This window comes from Pan paniscus, chromosome 4, assembly GCF_029289425.2.
Source record: "Pan paniscus chromosome 4, NHGRI_mPanPan1-v2.0_pri, whole genome shotgun sequence".
NCBI lineage: Eukaryota > Metazoa > Chordata > Mammalia > Primates > Hominidae > Pan > Pan paniscus.
This window is the reverse complement of record NC_073253.2, coordinates 122,531,840-122,552,390: the sequence shown is the minus strand read 5'-3', so window position 1 is coordinate 122,552,390 and position 20,551 is coordinate 122,531,840. Positions and strand designations below refer to the sequence as shown.

The 20,551-nt window shown below is 40.8% G+C and overlaps 1 protein-coding gene and 1 long non-coding RNA gene across 4 annotated transcripts in view; one reads left to right on the top strand and one right to left on the bottom strand.

Moving 5' to 3' along the window:
* LOC129397813 (uncharacterized) overlaps positions 1 to 14,318 on the top strand; it is a 58,356-nt gene extending 44,038 nt beyond the window's left edge. The window contains exons 3-4 of one of the 2 annotated variants that reach the window (XR_008625429.2): positions 2,664 to 2,784; positions 12,914 to 14,318. This is a non-coding gene — a long non-coding RNA (uncharacterized LOC129397813). The remainder of the gene's footprint in view (positions 1 to 2,663; positions 2,785 to 12,913) is intronic. The other variant, XR_008625430.2, reaches the window with a different exon arrangement.
* MEGF10 (multiple EGF like domains 10) overlaps positions 1 to 17,559 on the bottom strand; it is a 235,899-nt gene extending 218,340 nt beyond the window's left edge. For both annotated transcript variants that reach the window (XM_034960437.3, XM_063604607.1), the window contains exons 1-2: positions 16,930 to 17,559; positions 14,314 to 14,469 (exon numbers count right to left, since the gene is read on the bottom strand). In XM_034960437.3, the coding sequence (XP_034816328.1) occupies positions 14,314 to 14,405 (92 nt within the window). In that variant the 5' untranslated portion in view covers positions 14,406 to 14,469; positions 16,930 to 17,559. The remainder of the gene's footprint in view (positions 1 to 14,313; positions 14,470 to 16,929) is intronic.
* Between the last annotated feature and the right edge of the window lie 2,992 nt (positions 17,560 to 20,551).

The following is a 20,551-nucleotide window of genomic DNA, read 5'->3' as shown; positions in this document are numbered from 1 at the left end:
GCATTTCTCCTAATGCTATCCCTCCCCTTGCTCCCCACCCCCCAACAGGCCCTGGTGTGTGATGTTCCCCTCCCTGTACCCATATATTCTCATTGTTCAGCTCCCACTTATGAGTGAGAACATGCGGTGTTTGGTTTTCTGTTTCTGTGTTAGTTTGCTGAGAATGGTGGTTTCCAGCTTCATCCATGTTCTGGCAAAGAACATGAACTCATTCTTCTTACGGCTGCATAGTAGTCTATGTTGTATATGTGCCACATTTTCTTTATCCAGTCTATCATTGATGGGCATTTGGATTGGTTCCAAGTCTTTGCTATTGTGAACAGTGCTACAATAAACATACATGTGCATATATCTTTATAGCAGAATGATTTATAATCCTTTGAGTATATACCCAGTAATGGGATTGCTGGGTCAAATGGTATTTCTGGTTCTAGATCCTTGAGGAATCGCCACATTGTCTTCCACAATGATTGAACTAATTTACACTCCCACCAACAGTGTAAAAGCATTCCTATTACTCCACATCCTCTCCAGCATCTGTTGTTTCCTGACTTTTTAATGATCACCATTCTAACTGGCGTGAGATGATATCTCATTGTGGTTTTGATTTGCATTTCTCTAATGACCAGTGATTATGAGCTTTTTTTCATATGTTTGTTGGCTGCATAAATGTCTTCTTTTGAGAAGTGTCTGTTCATATCCTTCACCCACTTTTTGATGGGGTTGTTTTTTTCCTGTAAATTTGTTTAAGTTCCCTATAGATTCTGGATATTAGCCCTTTGTCAGATGGATAGATTGCAAAACTTTTATTCCATTCTCTAGGTTGCCTATTCACTCTGATGATAGTTTCTTTTGCTGTGAAGAAGCTCTTTAGTTTAATCAGATCGCATTTGTTAATTTTGGCTTTTGTTGCCATTGCGTTTGGTGTTTTAGTCATGAAGTCTTTGCCCATGCCTATGTCCTGAATGGTATTGCCTAGGTTTTCTTCTATGGTTTTTATGGTTTTGGGTCTTATGTTTAAGTCTTTAATCCATCTTGAGTTCATTTTTGTATAAGGTGTAAGGAAGGGGTCTAGTTTCAGTTTTCTGCATATTGCTAGCTAGTTTTCCCAACACCATTTATTAAATAAGGAGTCCTTTCCCCATTCCTTGTGTTTTGTCAGGTTTGTCAAAGATCAGTTGGTTGTAGATGTGTGGCATTATTTCTGAGGCCTCTGTTCTGTTCCATTGGTCTATATATCTGTTTTGGTACCAGTAGCATGCTGTTTTGGTTACTATAGCTTTGTAGTATAGTTTGAAGACAGGTAGTGTGATGCCTCCAGCTTTGTCCTTTTTGCTTAGGATTGTCTTGGCTATACGGGCTCTTTTTTGGTTCCATATGAAATTTAAAATAGTTTTTTTCTAATTCTGTGAAGAAAGTCAATGGTAGCTTCATGGGGATAGCATTGAATCTATACATTACTTTGGGCAGCATGGCCATTTTAACAATATTGATTCTTCCTATCCATGAGCATGGAATGTTTTTCCATTTGTTTGTGTCCTCTCCTATTTCCTTGAGCAGCTCACTGCTATTTTTTAAACATGTCTTTACATTTCTAAAATTCTTTATTTTGATTAGCTTTTTCTTAAAGGTACACTTTGTTTTTTTTTTTTTTAAAGCATATGTGAGTCATACAATTTCTGAATTCTTGCAAATCTGAACCAGGCTTTGATTTGCCTTGCATTTTGATAATAGCTTGGTTTAGTATATAATTATTGGAACATAATTTCTTTTCTTCAGAAGTCACACATTTTCTCTCAGGTTTTCTAATGTTAGTGTTGCAAATAAGAAGTCCAATGTCATTTAAACTTGTGGGGTGGGGGGTGACATTTTTTCCTAGCTGGCTGCTTCTAGCATTTGTTCTTTATCCAGAATATGGTGAACCACCTGAATATGGCCTTTTTTCATTATGCCTGCCCAGTCTTCGGTAAGCTTTCTCTATGTGAAGACTGAATTCTTCAACTTGGAAAAAATGCCTTCTTCTATTTCTTTGGCTATTGCTTTCATTCATCCATACAGTTTTCTCCTTCTGGAACTCCTGTGATAATGATACCATTTCTTTTTCTTTTTTTTTTTTTCGGAGTCTCACACTGTCACCTGGGCTGGAGGCTGCAGTGCAGTGGCACGATAGCCCAATAATACTATTTCTTTTGCTTTCATCTTTCCTGCCTCTTGACTGTCTTCTAAATTGCCAGTTCTTGAAATTTATGCCCTACATTCTGGAAGAATTTTTTTTTTTTTTTTTTTTTTTGGACAGAGTTTCTCTCTTGTTGCCCAGGCTGGAGTGCAATGGCGCAGTCTTGGCTCACTGCAACCTCCACCTCCTGGGTTCAAGCTATTCTCCTGCCTCAGCCTCCCAGGTAGTTGGGATTACAGGCATGCGCCACCATGCCCAGCTAATTTTGTATTTTTAGTAGAGACGGGGTTTCTCCATGTTAGTCAGGCTAGTCTTGAACTCCCAACCTCAGGTGATCCGCCTGCCTCCACCTCCCAAACCGCTGGGATTACAGGCATGAGCCACCATGCCCAGCAGAAGAATGCTTTATAGTTACTCTTCTCTTCATTTTCAAGACATATTTTTGGTCTCTAGATTTTGACTGGTGATTTTTCTCTTATCTTTACAGTGGAAGAATTCGTTTTTCCAGCATGAACAGCCAAAATGTGAACAGTGGCTTATTAGTGACCCCCTCATTTACTACCACCTCTAGCATTTCCAACTAAAACTCCTGAGCTTCATCGATATAGGTAAAAAGTTTCTGATGATGATACACAAATGACCTTTTTATAACCCTTTTACATGTTTTGGATTATTTCTTTCTAGAATAGGAAAGAGGAAGTCATCAGATGTAATCAGGATACCATCTTTGTCACAAAAGATTCCATTTATTTTTTCTAGATTGTGATGAAAGAAACTTTGTATTTGTTTCTCACTTAAGAAAAATAAATTTTTTAAGAAAGAAAAATTGGACATACTCAACTTCCTTCCTTACAGAGAAATAGGAAAGTTATTTAAATTTCAACGTTCTTATGAAAAGAGCTTTTTTGGGAGGGATAAATTTTTTACTTACTTTCCCCCACTAAAAACATTTTGAAATACATTCCTTGAAACCATCTTTAACAGTCCTGAATTTACTATGAACTTCTGTGTCCAACTGCCCAAACAAGGACAGGGAAATATGCCCATGAAAGTTAACCTCTGCTGAAAACAACCATGAGGTAGAAAAAACAATGGAAACATCTGTATTTTATCCTGACAATATGTTCTCTCTTATTCTGGAAGCACAGGATGTCTTTACTCTGTCAGCTGCAAAAATATTATCTCTCTGCAGGAATGAAATAAGTGTGGAATATATATTATGCTACCACATTACATGCATACCTAAGCAGAAAACAAAGAAAATAGCCATTTAATATATAACTTAGTTTTGCCTCCAGGGACAGATAAAAATTTTTATTATAATACCTAAATGGTACAGTCCATAAATATACATGGGAAATGTGATAGGGCGAAGTCAGGCTCTTTTGGCTAGATACTTGTGGCTAAAAATTTATCATCTGACCCTCATCCTAATCTTTCCTTCAAATAGACATAAAGTAGGCTATATTTTTTGTGAGGTCCAGGAATCTGGGGGCAATGGAGATCAAAACCTATCACCATTTTTTAGCAAACAATTCATTTTTAAACGTCTGTGGAAAATAACTATTGGCTGATATCTTTCAGTTCCATTTCAAACGTTTTACCTTATGCAGTTTACCTAATAAACAATCAAGTTACTAAAAAAAAATAAAAAACAGTAACTAAGTTGATAATTTAATAACTTCGGATGATTCTAAAGGCTTAGTTGTGTTTACCCTTTTTGAAATCAATAACTTTTCATTTGGAATTTTAAATCCACTTTAATGAGCATTCTGCTAGCAGCAGTTTAAGATCCGAACCTATACAAACAAAAGTAATAGAGGATTTTACCTAGATTACAATTTATACTTACCTTTTGCAGACCACATCACTGATTTGAATGTATAAATCCCTGCAATTTCATTATATATGCCTCTTAAAAATTTTTAATGCTTTTAACCAGAGAAGGGGTTATATAGGAAGAGTATTCCCAATGTAAGAAGTCTTAATGTTGCTCAGATATTTGCAACATGACTGACATGGTTCTTCTAGTACTGGTGCTGTCTTTGGAAGCTTTTACAGAGCAACGACATGACTTCCTTATAGGCAGTAAATGAGAAACATCCTATGATAATGCCACTGGCTTTCTACATAAGCTGCCTGTTGTATGTCTTATCAAATTGAAGCATTTGTCAACATACAAACCTTGTTTCTTTGTATCTTCACATTCATTCACTGATTTCATGCTGACAGTGTGTTCTGCATTGTTCCCCTCCCTGTACGTAACCTTTTGGGGTCATGTAATCTATCCCTATAAAACTAAGTGGAAGCATCTCCCATAAACAAGGAGCTATATCTACTGTTTCTAAAATCCACTCTCTGGCACCATACCATAGGGACCCAAGCAGCTCTGGAGTCTCCAGAGGGTGCTCAAGAGGGAAATTATAGCCTTTGGGCTCCTCAGTGCCTCCCTGTGAGATGCTGTGCTGTCTTGCACTGTAGCTTCCTGGAAGCATTTTATAGCTATCACACCCTAATGTACCAAAACTGTACAATCCCCTCAAAATTTATGAAATTCTTCATAAAAAGTGATTATTTCACCCTCTGTTATAGATCTACTTTCCACAGAAGCTCAAAAAAGTAATTTTTAATGGCTAAAACCACAATTACTTTTGCACCAAACTAATAGTCCTTGAACCATGGTGGAACACATAGCACCAAGTAATGCCTCCCCATTTTGCCCCTCTCCCAGCAGTCTTGTAACAAATCCTCTCCTTAGGCCCCCCACCAAAAAATCATATCACATAAATTGACACCCAGGCACAATCCAAACCCCAGTTTAGGCTCAGCTGGAGCCTTTTACCCCATCTGTAAATATCCAAAATTCACCCTATATCAATGAATAACTTACTGTGTTGCTTCATGAACATTCCTTTGTTACCTATAAGAAGAGAGCTTACCTGAGAATGACAGTAGCACAGGGCTAAGCAAGCCAGGAGATGAAGAGACACCCCTATCAACCTCATCTGAGTCCCTGAAACCAACCTCCACCTTTGCTTTCCACAGTTATATGTGGCAGTAAATTCCCTTTGTTGCTTAAGTTAACTTGAGTTTGGTTATATGTCACTTGCAACTGAAATAATCTTGACAAATACACTAATAATTATCAAATTTTATTGGGTTATATAAATATCAGTGCCTCGGGAACTTGAAACAACAAATCCCAGAGATGTGCAACCATAAACACTATATAGCCTGATGAGTGATTTAATTAAATATGTACATATAGATCATTGCCCAAGCCACATATATAAAAATAAGGAGAGATAAATCTGAAGGAGAAGGAAAAATCTTTTGCATTTTGACACAACTTATTAAGCAGAAGACATCTGCCCAATGTCTAGGTCTGGAAAGATAAATTATTCCATTTTATGTTGTTATTAAATTGTATTACTCTTCATTAAAGTTAAATGCATTTGGAGGAATTAAGCTTATCAAAAATTTGGCAGTGAATATAAGTGATGATTCTTTGTTTATTTGACAACATCCTCCTGTGAGTTGATTCACAATTTTAATTTTAGAAAACAATATTTCCTTCATAGGGGCTGACAGAATGATGTGAACTGCTGCATCATTTTGCATGAAGTCATATTGATTGTGAAAGGAAACAGAAGCCAAGTGACTTAACCAATTTTTCAAGGAGCATTATGACAATAATGTTTCCATATTGTCAGAGGGGATCACATCAATTTAAGAACTAAAATTCAGCTTCAGGAGACAATCACCTGTCCTTTTGAAGATAAGTACAAAGGAATTCTATGAAGATAAAAATTCTAAATAATGTTAGTGAAAAAAATAGTTTAAAATGTATGAAATTATGTGTCGATATCAAGCACCTTCTATGGATACAATGATGAGCAAAACAGAGACATCAGAGAGCTTTCAACCTAGAGAAAGGCATTAGCCAATCACAGAGAATTATAATTCCAACTAGGATGTTACCAGAGAAATGGACCTGCTACCAGGCCCATGCTGGGGCTTCATGCTAAGCAAATAGACCAGGGAAGGATTTCATAAAGAAGTGATATTGAACTGATATTTAAAGAATGAATAAGCCCTGACTTGATAAAGAGGGAAAACAGCATTCTGGTCTGAGGGACAAGCCTCTACATAGGTGTAGAGAAGACTGGGGCAAGAATAAGAGACCTAAAACTGCCCTGAGGCCAGAACCCAGGGAAAGGAGCCCGTGAGTGAGGAGTTTCCTCCTAAAATACTCGATAGACTTTGAATGGTTTCAGGCAGGGCTTGTGTGATCAGTTTTGCATTTTAAAAAACATCACCTTGGCTTCAGGCTGGATAATAAATAGGGGATGGGGTCAGGGTCCAGGCAAGGGAAAATAGTAGCTGGGGCTGGGTAGAAGTAGGGGTGAGGGTAAGACACAGGTAGAGAAGTCATCTGTCATGGCAGCTTATCCTCATCAAACATTTATTGAGAGTCAGCAGCAGGAAATCTGACTAAATCATTCCTTTTTAAAAACTCTTTATTGGGCAAAAATCTCAAACATCTCAAAGAGTAGACAGAATAATCTAATGAACCCCTATATGCTCAACCCTAAGCGCCAACAACAATCAATGCTGGCCTAATCTTGCCTGATCTATATTCCCAATCTTTCTCTACTCCCAGATATATTTTTAAATTGTGAACATTTCAAACCTTCAGAAAAGTCATGAGAGTACTACAACAATCATCCATTTAACATTCATTTAGATCCACTATTAACATTTTGTTAACTTTATATAAAGTATATACATGTAAAACTGTGTGTGTGTGTGTGTATATATATATAATATATATACATATATACTGTGCATATTCTCTCTCTCCCGTGTGTGTGTGTGTGTGTGTGTGTGTGTGTGTATGTGTGTCTTCCATCATCTATCCCCTAAGAGCAAAGGCATTCTCTTATACAACCAGCATATAATTATTGCTCAGGAACTTTAACATTATCTAATATACAGTCCAAATTCAAAATTTCCCATGTGTTCCAATAACATCCTGTATAGCTGTTTTTTCCCCCCGATCCAGGATCCAAATAATGCTCATGCATTTATTTTGTTATCCTGTCTCTTTAGTCTCCATCAATCTCAAGCGTTCCTCAGCGTTTGTGTCTTTCATGACATTGATGCCTGTGAAGGGTCCTGGCCAGCGGCTTTGCAGGATGTCCTTTAATGTGTGTTTGTCTGATTGTTTACTCATGATTAGATTGAGGTGAAACATTTTGGCAGTACTATCGCATAGGTGATGTTTGTCCTTCTCAATATATCACCTCAGGAGCCACATGATGTCAGTTGTACCATTACTGATGATGATTCTTTCACTTTTCTAACCTATTGAGTTCATATCCTATAGACATAATCCATTACTTTGGAAACCAGACAAGGACTGCAAAATATAATTTCTATTTCCTCATGAGCCATCTTAATACCAAGAGACATTTACACAGATCATTTATACAGACAAAACTTTATTGGTTGTATTCACAAAAGGTGGTTATAGATCATAAATAGACACGGATGGGGGATGAATATCTTACAGCAATTAGAAGATATTAGTAAGTTTGGGAATTAGAATCTGGAGAAGAAGTGAAGTGTGGAGGTGAAGCACATCACCTCAGGAGCCAGACCGCCCTGCCACTTCCCACCCGTGTGACTTTGGGCAAGTTACTTAACCTTTCTCTGTCCACATCTGTAACATGGGATGTCACAGAACTCTTCCTATATGGCTGGTGTCAACACTGGGTTGCTACATGAGCAGTGCCTGGCATACCACAAGCTGTCAATGAGATGATGATGATGATGGTAATGTTTCCAGAGAAGGACCACTAACCTCCATGTGTTGACTAAAGGAAGACCTTGGTTTTTTTTAATATATAAAAAATATTGTCTGAGGCCAGGCATGGTGGCTCACACCTGTAATCCCAGAAATTTGGGAACCTGAGGTGGGTAGACCACTTGAGTTCAGGAGTTCGAGACCAGCCTGGACAACATGGCAAAGCCCCGTCTCTACTAAAAATACAGAAATTAGCTGGGTGTGGTGTGCATGTCTGTAGTCCCAGCTACTCGGGAGGCTGAGGCAGGAGAATTGCTTGAACCCGGGAGGTGGAGGTTGCAGTGAGCCAAGATTGCACCACTGCACTCCAGCCTGAGTGACAGAGCAAGACTCCATCTCAGTATATACATATATATATATATATATATATATAGTCTGAAGTTTATACCCTGTTAAAAACATAATATGGTAAAATGTCAACACATTTGTATAAAATCATCAACATAATTTAATGAGAACTACATAGGGTAAAAGAGTTTGATTTTAACAGTTAGATGACTAGCATTAACATTTCCCAAATATTCAGTAGAAGACACCATAGGGTAGAAACATCTAGATGACAGAAATAGAGGAAGGGAGCAGGGAGAAGCAAGGGAAGGGCAAAGAGGTGGAGGGAGAGGGAAAGTCCCACATCCCTGGCCCTGAGTCCTCAAATCTCACCCTGCCCAGGACTTAAAATTACTGCCCTTTCTACCACTCACAGGCTTGCTTCCCTAAACAGTCCCGTCTGGGCTTCTTCCTGCTGTAGGATTTAAAAATCCAGGCTTTCATTATTGTCTCCCCAACTCAGCCTACCTACCATACCCAAAACAAAACACACATAGCATGTTTTCTTTTTCTTCTTCTTCTCTTATTTTTCAGTGAAGTCCCACCATTTATCAAAGTTAAATAACTTTTTTTTATTTTTTTGGAGACAGAGTCTAGCTCTGTTGCCCAGGCTGGAGTACAGTGGTGTGATCTCAGCTTACTCTAACATCTGCCTCCTGGGTTCAAGTGATTCTCCTGCCTCAGCCTCCCAAGTAGCTGGGATTACAGGCACCCACCACCACGCCCAGCTAGTTTTGTATTTTTCGTATAGACAGGGTTTCACTGTGTTGGCCAGGCTGGTCTTGAACTCGTGACCTCGTGATCTACCCACCTTGGCCTCCCAGTGCTGGGATTACAATCATGAGCCACCACGCCTGGCCGAAGTTAAATAACTTCTACAACAGGCATGAATTTTACAGTCCCAAAACCCAGATGTGCAAACATAAAACCCCCCTTTTTTTTTAAACTGACTTAGATCACAAGACCCACTTCCACAAATGGAAAAATATCTTACTGCCAATTCAAGGAAAACGCAGACATTTCTGGGATTTCTTTCTTAGTTTCTTTGGGTAAATAGGAAGTCAATATGGAATTCATACTCTCTCTTATTTCCTTCTGTTCTCTCCATCACTCCCTAAATCTGGGGGCAACAGGTACAGCAGCTTGAGCTGCAGAAAAGAAAGAAAGGATTCTCTCAGTTCTCTCAAGGAGACTGTCTAGAACAGCAGACTGTTCTAATCTTGATTACAAATAATCAAGTAAATGCCCAATTGTAATATAGGTAAGTTTCCCAAAAATGTTTTGGGAGTACAGAGCAAGTATAAAGAAGCATAAACTCAGTTCAAAGGGCCAGAGAAGCTTCCAAGAGGAGGCAGTTTTTAAGTTTTATCTTAAAGAGTGAGATGGAGACAGTAAGTTTAAGAAGACAGGGAAGGATATCTCAGAAAGCATTTGCTAAGGCATGGAATAGTGGGAGAGGGGGACGTCCTTGGGAAATAGAAGTAGTTCTGTCCAGCTGGAGCACAGGGCATGCTCAGAATACTGGGTAGGAGATGAGTCTAGAGAGATGAACACACTGTACATCAAGCCAAAGGATTTGGAGTGTCTTCTCTAGACCAGGGCTTGGCAAACTGTACATGGAGTCCAAATATAGCCTGGTTTTGTAAACAAAGTTGAACTGAACACAGCCATACTCATTTGTTTACATACTGTCTTCAGCTGCCTTCATGCTTCAACATCAGAGTTCAGTAGTTATGGCAGAGTGTATATGGCCACCAAAGCCTAGTATATTTACTATCCAGCTCTTTACCTTAAAAGTTTGCTAGCTGGGCCTGGTGGCTCACGCCTGTAATCCCAGCACTTTGGGAGGCTGAGGTGGGCAGATCATAAGGTCAAGAGATGGAGACCATCCTGGCCAACATGGTGAAACCCCATCTCTACTAAAAATACAAAAATTAGCTGGGCATGGTGGCGCATGCCTGTAGTCCCAGCTACTTGGGAGGCTGAGGCAAGAGAATCACTTGAACCCTGGAGGCAGAGGTTGGAGTGAGCCGAGATTGCACCCCTGTACTCCAGCCTGGTGACAGAGCGAGACTCTGTCTCAAAAAAAAAAAAGTTTGCCGACCCTGGGCTAACCCACTTCAGTAATATATGCACCCTCTTTAAAAGGATAAATTATCCTAGAGCCAAAACTCCACTTAAGTATTGTTAGTATATTGTTATTTAGATATAAAATTAAGTGCAAGCATCTTATGCTTATAGCTCTTTTGCAACTATAAAAATGTGTATAAACTAACAAAAACAATACAATTCAAATTAATTTATTAATTCAATGTGAATGATGACATCACTTGTATGGAGACAGATTTCCATGCAGGAGACAGATTTGGTGCAGGTACCAAAATCAATTGTCAGTACTCAGCTCCAAGGAAGACATTGAGGTGATCCACAATTGTTCATGTTTTAAAATATCATCCAAATGAAAACACAATAATTTAAAAATTACCGCAGAGAGCTGCAGATTCTGGATGACATGCAGTTACTGAAGAAATCTAACAGACAGCTATTCATATGGCAACAAATAGCTAAAAACAACTAGTCCAAACTAGGTGAACCCAAGGGGTAGCAATGGATTAGAGAGAAGAGGACACATTTGAGAATATTCAGTACACTATCTGGACAAAACGTTAAACATCAAATGGTTGTGGGGAGGAAGAAACATAAGGGAAGATTCAGGAATGACTCACAGGTTTCTGGCGTGGGCATGTGTGCTCACCGAGGTGAATAAACACAAAGGAGGTAAAAGCTTGGGAGAGAAAGACACTAAGATCCCTTGGGTATGTTGAATTTAAGGCATCTGTGAAACTAGTTCTTATTCTGAATAAAGTTGGATGTATAGGACAATGCAGTTATAAGCAATAACTGGCTCATAAAGATATGCAAGTTGGAGGCCAGGCACGGTGGCTCACACCTGTAATCCCAGCACTTTGGGAGGCCAAGGCGGGTGGATTGCCTGAGGTGAGATGTTCGCAACCAGTCTGGCCAACATGGTAAAACCCTATCTCTACTAAAAATACAAAAAAATTAGCTGGGCATGGTGGCATGTGCCTGTAATCCCAGCTACTCGGCAGGCTGAGGCAGGGGAATTGCTTGAACCAGGGAGGTGGAGGTTGCAGTGAGCCGAGATTGTGCCACTGCACTCCAGCCTGGGTGACAGAGTGGGACTCCATCTCAAAAAAAGAAAAAAAAAAAGATATGGAAGTTGGAAATAAGTTGTTATTGAACTACCAATATAGATGAGATGATAGCCCACATAGAAAAGTAAAAAGTGAGAGAAGAAAGCACTAAAAGACACTTAACAAAGAACTGGCCATTATAGGGAGCTTTCTAAATAACTACATTTATGAATCCCTAAATATAATCAATTCAGTATGATCTATGTGAATGGAGGGAAATTATAATATGCATAATATGAGATACCAATACAAAAGTTATTTCTTTTTGGTGGATTCATTTTGGTGGATGCATAGAGGAGAGATGCATTGATAGAAGATTTATTTATGTTCGCTAAAATTTGGTTTGCTCTCCCAGGAGGCACATTAACTTGGATAAAAGGACAAAATGGTACAGAATGTGGCAGTCACTGTTAGTTGTCTATTCAATATCCATTTCTTCTTTACAAACCAACCTGAATTTTTCTCAGTGGCAATGTGCCTAGCTGAAAACTTTATTTCCCCGCCCACTCTGCACCTATGAATGGCCATGGAACACAGTTCTGGCCAATGAAATACAAGTGAAAGTCAAAGGATGAAACTTCTGTGGAAGCTCTTTAAAAGGCACATAGACTCAAGTGACTGGATGCTTTGTGCATACCTTCTTCCTTCCTAGATACGTCGTGTTGGAGGTGGAGCCACAATATTGTGACCACCAGGCCCCAAAAGCATGGTAAGGATTACTGAGCGTAAATACAGGAGGATCCTGGGGGCTTCACAAATCCTCAGTATGAGCCCTGACTCTGCTTCCAGATGTAAATAAGAATAATTGGATCCGTAATTTTTTAAGTCACTTTTTTTCTGGGTTTCTGTTACTTGAGGCCTAGTGAATTTCTCCCTACACAGAAGGCCTATTTGAAAATGGTCTCAGCTAAAAAATCCCCACAGATAGCTTTCAAAGTTAATGTAATGTCCAGGAATAAATGAAAAGTTGATTCCCACCTAGATGCAACAGGAAACCTCTCAACCCTATTACTAGGGCCACCTGCTTCAGCCTTGATTAAATGAAGTGAAGGAAAAAAGGAAGTGGGCAGCCCAGAGTTAAGCTGGCCATGACAAATGAGTTCCCCATAAGACTGTATCCTCCAAATCTCCAATTTCTAGCATCCTCTACCGTGCTTTCTTTTTGCTTTTCATCTTTCTTTCCATTCTTAATCTAATGGGAAAAAAAGTGAATAATAAAGTATGAATACTATTATTCATTAACCTTCAGTGCCTTCTCACTGTCCACCCAGTTAAGCATATGAAGGATGATTTATTGAACTATTAATTTGTGCTTTTTATTGCCAGTGTTTTCGTCTCCTATTCCAAGCAAGTAGCCAGGCTAATTGCCGCCTTACTTCAGGGAAGTTTGTGGCAGAAGCTTGAAAGCAAATGACCTACTACACCTGCTTGTGTCCTGGTCTTCAAGAGCTTGGGTTCCTGAAGTGGATTATGCTGGAGGAACACAGGTAGAAGCAGAAGTAACAAAGGAGAGAAGGAGACTGCCCTACTGCCCTATACCAGGAAGGTGTGGTGGTTTCCACAATCATCAAGGGGCCTGTGTCCTACTTCTAGCAGAACCTGGGGAAGAAGACAAGGACTCTGCGGGGCCTAACTGTGTGGTGAAGCTAGGGAGGCTGTACCCTTGGCAACAGGGCTTCCATTGTGAAGAAAGATGCCTGCAGGCCAAGAAGAGCAGAGAAACAGAGTCACTGCCATTCAACAGTTCATGACAACTTCAACAATAGGGCCACCATAATGAGCCAAAAATTAGGAGCAATTCTCCTGTGTTTTAAGGAACCAAAAAGTCTCTGAGAGACTGAAGAAGAGAGAACACCCAAATGACAGATTAAATTTACCTCCAGCAAGGTGGGATTAAGGCTCACAGAAACATCCAGCACACTCTACTCACATCTACTGGGGTCCAAGGCCTCAACAGCACAGTCTCCTCAACCTGCTGCTCCAGACATTTCGCTTTTCTTCCTCTGCTTGAATCCTACAATCGCGATGCTTTCCTGCCTCTGTGTTTGCTTGGAATTTTTTGTCCTTTGGCAATTTAATGCATGTATTCATCCATTTAATAATAAGTGCCCATCTTTTCTATCTTCAAATACTTGCCCTTCATAAGGTTCTCCCTGACCCCTCTGAAAAGCCATAATTTCCTCCTTTACATCTCCAAGTTTTGTACTTCTCTTGGGACATTTACCCTGTACTACTTTTTGTTACCATTTCACATCTGCTCCCCCCAACATCTTAAACATTTATTGAACATCTACTAAGCATCCTAAAGACAGTGACTGTTTCCCAAGTACCTAGCATAACACCATATGCCATTGACCTTAGGACACTAAACTGAACAGAGCACACAGCCTGCCCTCAAAGTTCTCAAAGTCTATGTATCATGCTCAGAGATCACAGGATTGTATGTAGTAACTTCTCAGCCTTTGTTGATCTTGATTGTCAGCATTTTAAAGCTCCATTCAGCTACTTATATAAAATTTAAGCAAAATGAGGAAGATAATTTCATTGGAGAGAAAGCTTCTGGATGCTTCAGAATATGCCACCTCACCTGAATGGTAACCATTACACTTGTAAATAAGATAAAATAGCAAGAAAAATATAAACATATGCTTTGATTATTTCCTTTTTGAAAATCAATAAGATCATTTTTATTTTCAAAGAAAATGTGCAAATAAAAATATTGTTACCGCTTATTTGAAATCCATGAAAAATGCTGAGGTGAAGGAACTGTTGTCCAAAAACTGCTTTCTCTTCCTGGGCTTACTTCCTTTGCCTTCATTGTTTTCTGCTGCCACTGCTGCTTTGGAATTTGCTGTTATGTGTAATAAACTCCATCACAGTGTCTGTGGATAAATCAAGAAATATTCACTGGAGATCTTGTCACAGGCCACAGTCCAGACTTAATCCCTGCTCTCCCTTCCCACCCTTCTCAGTCTGTTTAGGCTCTCTCTCTTCTTCCAAATTCTCCATTCTCCTGATTCTATTAGCCTTTGGAGGCGACCTTTCTGTTTTCCGTCTCCCAAGTATGTCACACACCTATATCATAGTGGGCTAATGAAGGAAGGGGCACTGGCCTGGAATCAAGAAGCCTAAGTTCATTTGGTCATTTATTCAATCAACAAATATTTTTGAGTATTTTCTATGTACCAGGCCTTGGTCTAAGCCTTGGAAAGTGGTAATGAACAACATAGTGAAATCCCCAGCTTACATTCTAGTGGATAAAGATAAGTATACAGATTATCAGGAAGATTATAGATGGTGATAAACGCTATGAAGAAAATAAAGGGGTTGATGTGATAGAGTAATTTTACAGGGTCACTTGGAGTGCAGCTGTCAGGGAAGGCTTTTCTGCCATTTAAGCAGAGACCTGATGGATGGGAAGGTGCTAACCAGATTCCAAGAAAGAGTGTTTCCGGCATCACATCCCTAATATGCCCAAGACACAGGAAGGAGGCCATGTGGCAACAGCAGGGAGCAGGAAGAAGAGAGGGACCCTAGCAAGATCAGCAGAAAAGGATGAGCTCATGGAGGATCTAGCAGCCATGCTGAGGAGTTTCGATTTTAATCTAAGAGTATGAGATTTATTTGATGTGCTTTAAGCAGAGGAACGAAACCATTTCATTTTTGTAAACATCACGATGACTACAGGGTGAAGAGTGGAATTAGAAATATCAGTTAGGAGATTACTGCATAAACTCAGGAGAGAGAAGGGGGAGGATTCAGTTCTTTAGAGCTGAAGCTTATAGGAGTTACAAATGGATCCCGTGTAAGAGGTAGCGGGGAGTCACCAAGATAGTGTCCAGATTTGGGCTAAAAGGCTTGGGTGGATGGTGGGTGCCCTTCACTGACACAGGACAGCATTCCAAGCCTGCCTTGCCCAACTCTGGGCAATTTTGCCTCTTCAACTTTGAAATAAAGGCGCTGAAAGGGACTGAATAAGTGGCCCCAGGCACTTTTCCAGCACTAAAATACCACAGTTCTATTGGGTTATTAGGACACAAATATGTTTTTCTTGCTTCCCATTAAGAAAATAACACAAGATTTAAAATGGCAGAGGCTGAGATTCAAATCAAAGATCCACAAACCCACGTGGTATTGGCAAACAGATTCCACGTGCCTCAGTCTCCCCATCTGCAAAATGGAATCACAAAACAGGCCTGCCTCACTGTGCTGCTGGGAGGGATACATAATATATGTAAGGAACCTGGAATATAACCGTTCTTGGTCAGTCCCACATTCTCCTTTCCTGACAGACCCAACAATTGTTTATTTTCTTTCTTTCATTCATCTCACTTTCTAAGTCTCTTGGCTCTAGGACTTTTCTCCAAGGATGAACTAAGATCTGGGACTCCCAGAGCAGATTTCACTTGTGTCCTTCCCTCCCTGGGGTGGTCGCTTAGTCCTGGACCTCTCTGCCTTCCCGCTTGGATGTAGACCATTTAAAGGGTGAGCGCCATGCAGTTAGCTTCAAGCCTGGGGACACCGGGGTTTCAACACCAGGGTTTTAATATCGGAGCTTAATTTTGACGCATACTTTTCCCTGCCTTCCAGCTCCACCCCTTTCCCTGATCAATGGGGCTAGGAAGGGGAAAAAGTGAACAGCAAAAACCAGTCCTGAGAAGAAAATGGGATGGAATGGCTGCTGATGAGAGAGATCTCATCCCCTGAAATCCCACCAATACGCTTTTTTTGCTGCCGATGGCCATAGTACTTCACACTTGGGGAACGACATGGACAAACTACAAGGGATATTACAGTCTCATCTGCTGCCTAAAACTAAATTACCAAAAACTAAAATTTTAGATGCCATAAAAATTCACTGATGAACTCTTTCGTTTTTCTTATTGATGCCTCTCTTTTTCATTTATCTTAATTGCCCATTTTTGCTTTCAGGAATAAAGCCAAAAAAAACCAGAATTCTCCAAGTGTCAAGCAAAAACACATACTTTGCACACGTTTCTCGAGGTCCAGCCCGAAAGCCTGCGCCCTGGGCGTCCCTGCTTCGGCCGCTAGAGGGGGGTGCGCTGCTCGCTCCCCTCCCTCCACCTCCCGCGTAGCCTGCGGGCCCCTGGCGGCCCAGGGCATGGGGCAGAGACGCCATGCCGGCTGATACACACGCCCAGAGGAGGTGAGGGAGGAAGCCACTTGAAAATAAACAGGTGCCGTAAAGGGCATAGGTAGCTTGCCCGGGTTTCCTGCTTCCTGGTCGCTCGCGCTCGCCTCCCCGCCGCCTCGCCTCCCCTCGAGCAGCCTCCGCACCCCGTTCTTTCACTCCTCGGCGAGTGAGCTCCTGGCAGCCTCACCCTTTTGCACATGACGCGTCTCCCCGGGTCTCCCGCAGGCAGGCCTCGCTCCTCCCTCCGCCAGGCCTGCCCGGGAGGCCTCGACCCGGCGAGGTGACCCGCCCCAGGGTCGCCAGCGCGAGGACGAGGCTGGCGGTGCGCTGCTTCCTCAGAGCCGCTTCCTCAGAGCCGGCTGCGGCGGGCCCGGGCGGGAACCACGGAGCCCAGTGCACCAGCCTCCTCGGTGCTACCGCGGGACACAGAGGAAACAGGAACAGCTGGTTTCTGTGGGCAGGCCCCGGGCTGGAACTAGAGCCAGGGTAAGGGAAGCAATAATAACATCTCACATTTGCAAGAGGGCTTTATGCTTTCCAAAACGCACTCACAAATACCTTGGCTTATGTTACTTCCTGTAAGGTGCGCAAGTATTAGGGACCCCTTTTTACAAGTGAGAAAACTGAGCCCATAGGAAGGTTAAGCATTAGTGACAGAGCTGGACTGGACTCCAACGCCACGGTGAGAGGTTTGCCCAAACATCCCTGACCTGTGTAACATCTGTCAGGAGCTTAGCGCGATGAAGATCAGATGACTCAGCGGCTCCAAAGCTTGAGAGCCCTTACTGTGGCCCTTTACTGTGTCCAGGTGCGGCCGGCGGGGGACAGGGAAAGAGATCACAGCGAAGACCCAGAAGAAACAAAAGGCAAGCGAATGTAAGAGCTTCACCACCTTCCCACTCCAGGACGGTGGACAACAAGAGGTTTGAAAGCTGTGATGTCCTCACTGTCTTCCTTCCCTCTCATGGAATGAAAAGTCGTTTTTGCCAGAATATTATACCTGCAAGATCTCACGGGGAGGAGACTGCAGCCCACCCGCTGGAAATTTTTGCCTACAGAAAGCTTCCCTTTTTTTGCAACCCAAAGACAGACTTTTATAGCCTCTCCAACTCCCCTTGAATTTTTAAGAGAGAGAAAGAAAAGCCCCAAAGTGAAAGATAGTGGTCATTTATGCCTTGGAAAGATAAATGGGTGTTTTAGTTTTGTTTTTAAATGAATTTTCCTTTTCTAAAGAATTTCTTTAAAAAAATTAGTGGGAGTTGAGGTGAGGCATGTGTTTTATATTTTTATATCCACTTTAGTAGGTTTTAATATAACGTCTTGAGTCCCTTTTGAATTTCTTTATGACCCAGGTCAAGCTGCCCTGATTCAGGTTCCACGCAGCTAAAAATTAAGTTGTAGCTTCCATCCATGTCACAAATATGTAAGCTGGGGAGGTAACCTACTATCAGGCCATATTTACAGAATGGCTAAAAAACTAAGCTAAATGTCTCGAAGATGTCAATACCTAAGTGTCTTTGGGATACTTCCTGAAACTACCTGTGAGAATCTGTTCATTTTTTCTTTTAATTAGGACTTTATTTTACTGAAAAAAAAAATAACTTGAATGAAGAGAGCCAAAGTACATGGTGATGTGAGTGTGAGTCATGGAACTTGTTCTTTTTTCTGAATAATTATTTCACTTAAGAAGGCATCCAGATACATCCAGATAATTTGACTATTTGCCGACCTCTTGGATGTACCATAGATTCTTATGCATTGGATCCTTGAAGACTTAACGCTTCAGGATGGCATGCTGGGCACACAAGTTCACTTCTCCCTTGCAAAGCCACATGACATTTACGGTAAAGAAATAAGGCAGAAATAAAGCCATGACACTACTGTGACCAGAAGGAAGGCCATCCGAGAGAAATATACTTTTGTGAAGTTCTTGGCAAGAAGAAAAAGGAGAGGCCCAGGCCGGGCACTGTAGCTCAGGCCTGTAGTCCCAGCACTTTGGGAGGCCAAGGCGGATGGATTACAAGGTCAGGAGATCGAGACCATCCTTGCTAACACGGTGAAACCCCGTCTCTACTAAAAGTACAAAAAATTAGCTGGGCGTGGTGGTGGGCGCCTGTAGTCCCAGCTATTGGGGAGGCTAAGGCAGGAGAATGGCGTGAACCCAGGAGGTGGAGCTTGTAGTGAGCCGAGATCATGCCACTGCACTCCAGCCTGGGCAACACTGCAAGACTCCGTCTCAAAAAAAAAAAAAAGAAAAGAAAAGATAAATAAAATTGATAATTTGACTATTTGCCAACCTCTTGGATGTACCATAGATTCTTATGCATTGGATCCTTGAAGACTTACACTTCAGGATGGCATGCCGGGCACACAAGTTCACTTCCCCCTTGCGAAGCCACATGACATTTATGGTAAAGAAATAAGGCAGAAATAAAGTCATGACACTACTGTGACCAGTGCAGTGGCATGACCATAACTCACTGCAGCCTCAAATTCCTGGGCTCAAGGGATCCTCCTACCTCAGCCTACTATGGAGTAGCTGAGACTACAGGCACGTGCCACCATGCTTGTCTAATTTTTTTTTTAAGTACTGGTAGAGATAGGTACCTTGCTTTGTTGCCCAGGCTAGTCTTAAACTCCAGGCCTCAAACCATGCTCCCACCCCAGCCTCCTGAAGCACCAAGATTACAGGCATGAGCCACTGCATCAAGCCCAAAAGAGGCTTCTTATAAAAAAGGAACAACCAGAAAACAAGAAAGGGTTACTGGAAATTAAAAATATGGCTAAGGTGCCTCGTTAGCTCAGTCGGTAACGCTTCAGTCTCATAAAAATATGGCTGCTAAAAAATTTTACCTGTAACACAAACACTGAAAAATGAAATCAAGGAAATGTACCAAAATGATGAGTAAAAAGAAATCAAAAGTATGAAACAAAAGTTACAATCAGAGAATCAATAGAAGTCCTACACCCGCCTAACAGAACTGTCAGAAGAAAGCTGAAAAAAAATGTGCAGGAGAAAATCATTGAATAAACCATAGGTGAAGAACGGATAAACAAAATGTGGTATATACATACAATGAAATATTATCCAGTCACAAAAAGGAAAGGAGCTACATGCTACAACATGGATGAACCTTGACAACATTATGCTGAGTGAAAAAAACCAGGCACAAAGGCCACATATTGTATGATTCCATTTATATGAAAAGTCCAGAATAGGCAAAGCCATAGAGACAGAGAGTAAATTAGTGGTTTCCAGGGACTGCGGGAAAGGGGTAATGAGTGAGTGATTGCTAATGGGTGTGGGATTTCTTTTGGGGGTGATGAAAATGTTCTGAAGCTAGATTGTGGTGATGGTTGCACAGCTTTGTAAATATAAAAAAACCCATTTCTTTGTATGCTTTAAAAGGGTGAATTTTATGGTGTGTGAATTATTTTATTTTTAACTAAAAAAAAAATAGTAGAAGAAAATCTCCAGAACTGAAAATAAAAAGATTGAAGGTTCTATATGAAGCAGAGTAAATATATAGATACTCTCAAATTCATTCTTATGGAATTAAACACTAAAGAAGGGCAGGGAAAAATGCTAAAGAGTGTCAAGAAAAAAGTTACAGAAAAATTAAAATAATATTGGCATCGAACTTCTCATTTGAAATACCACCAGAAGAAAATGGAACAATGCCTTTTTCACAGTTCTGTAGGAATATGTTATTGACCAAATTAGGATAGGAAATCAGACACCTAGGAAAATAATATCTTCTAAGAAAGTTTTTTTTCATTCAACAACAGTATAACTAAGAAGCTGATGT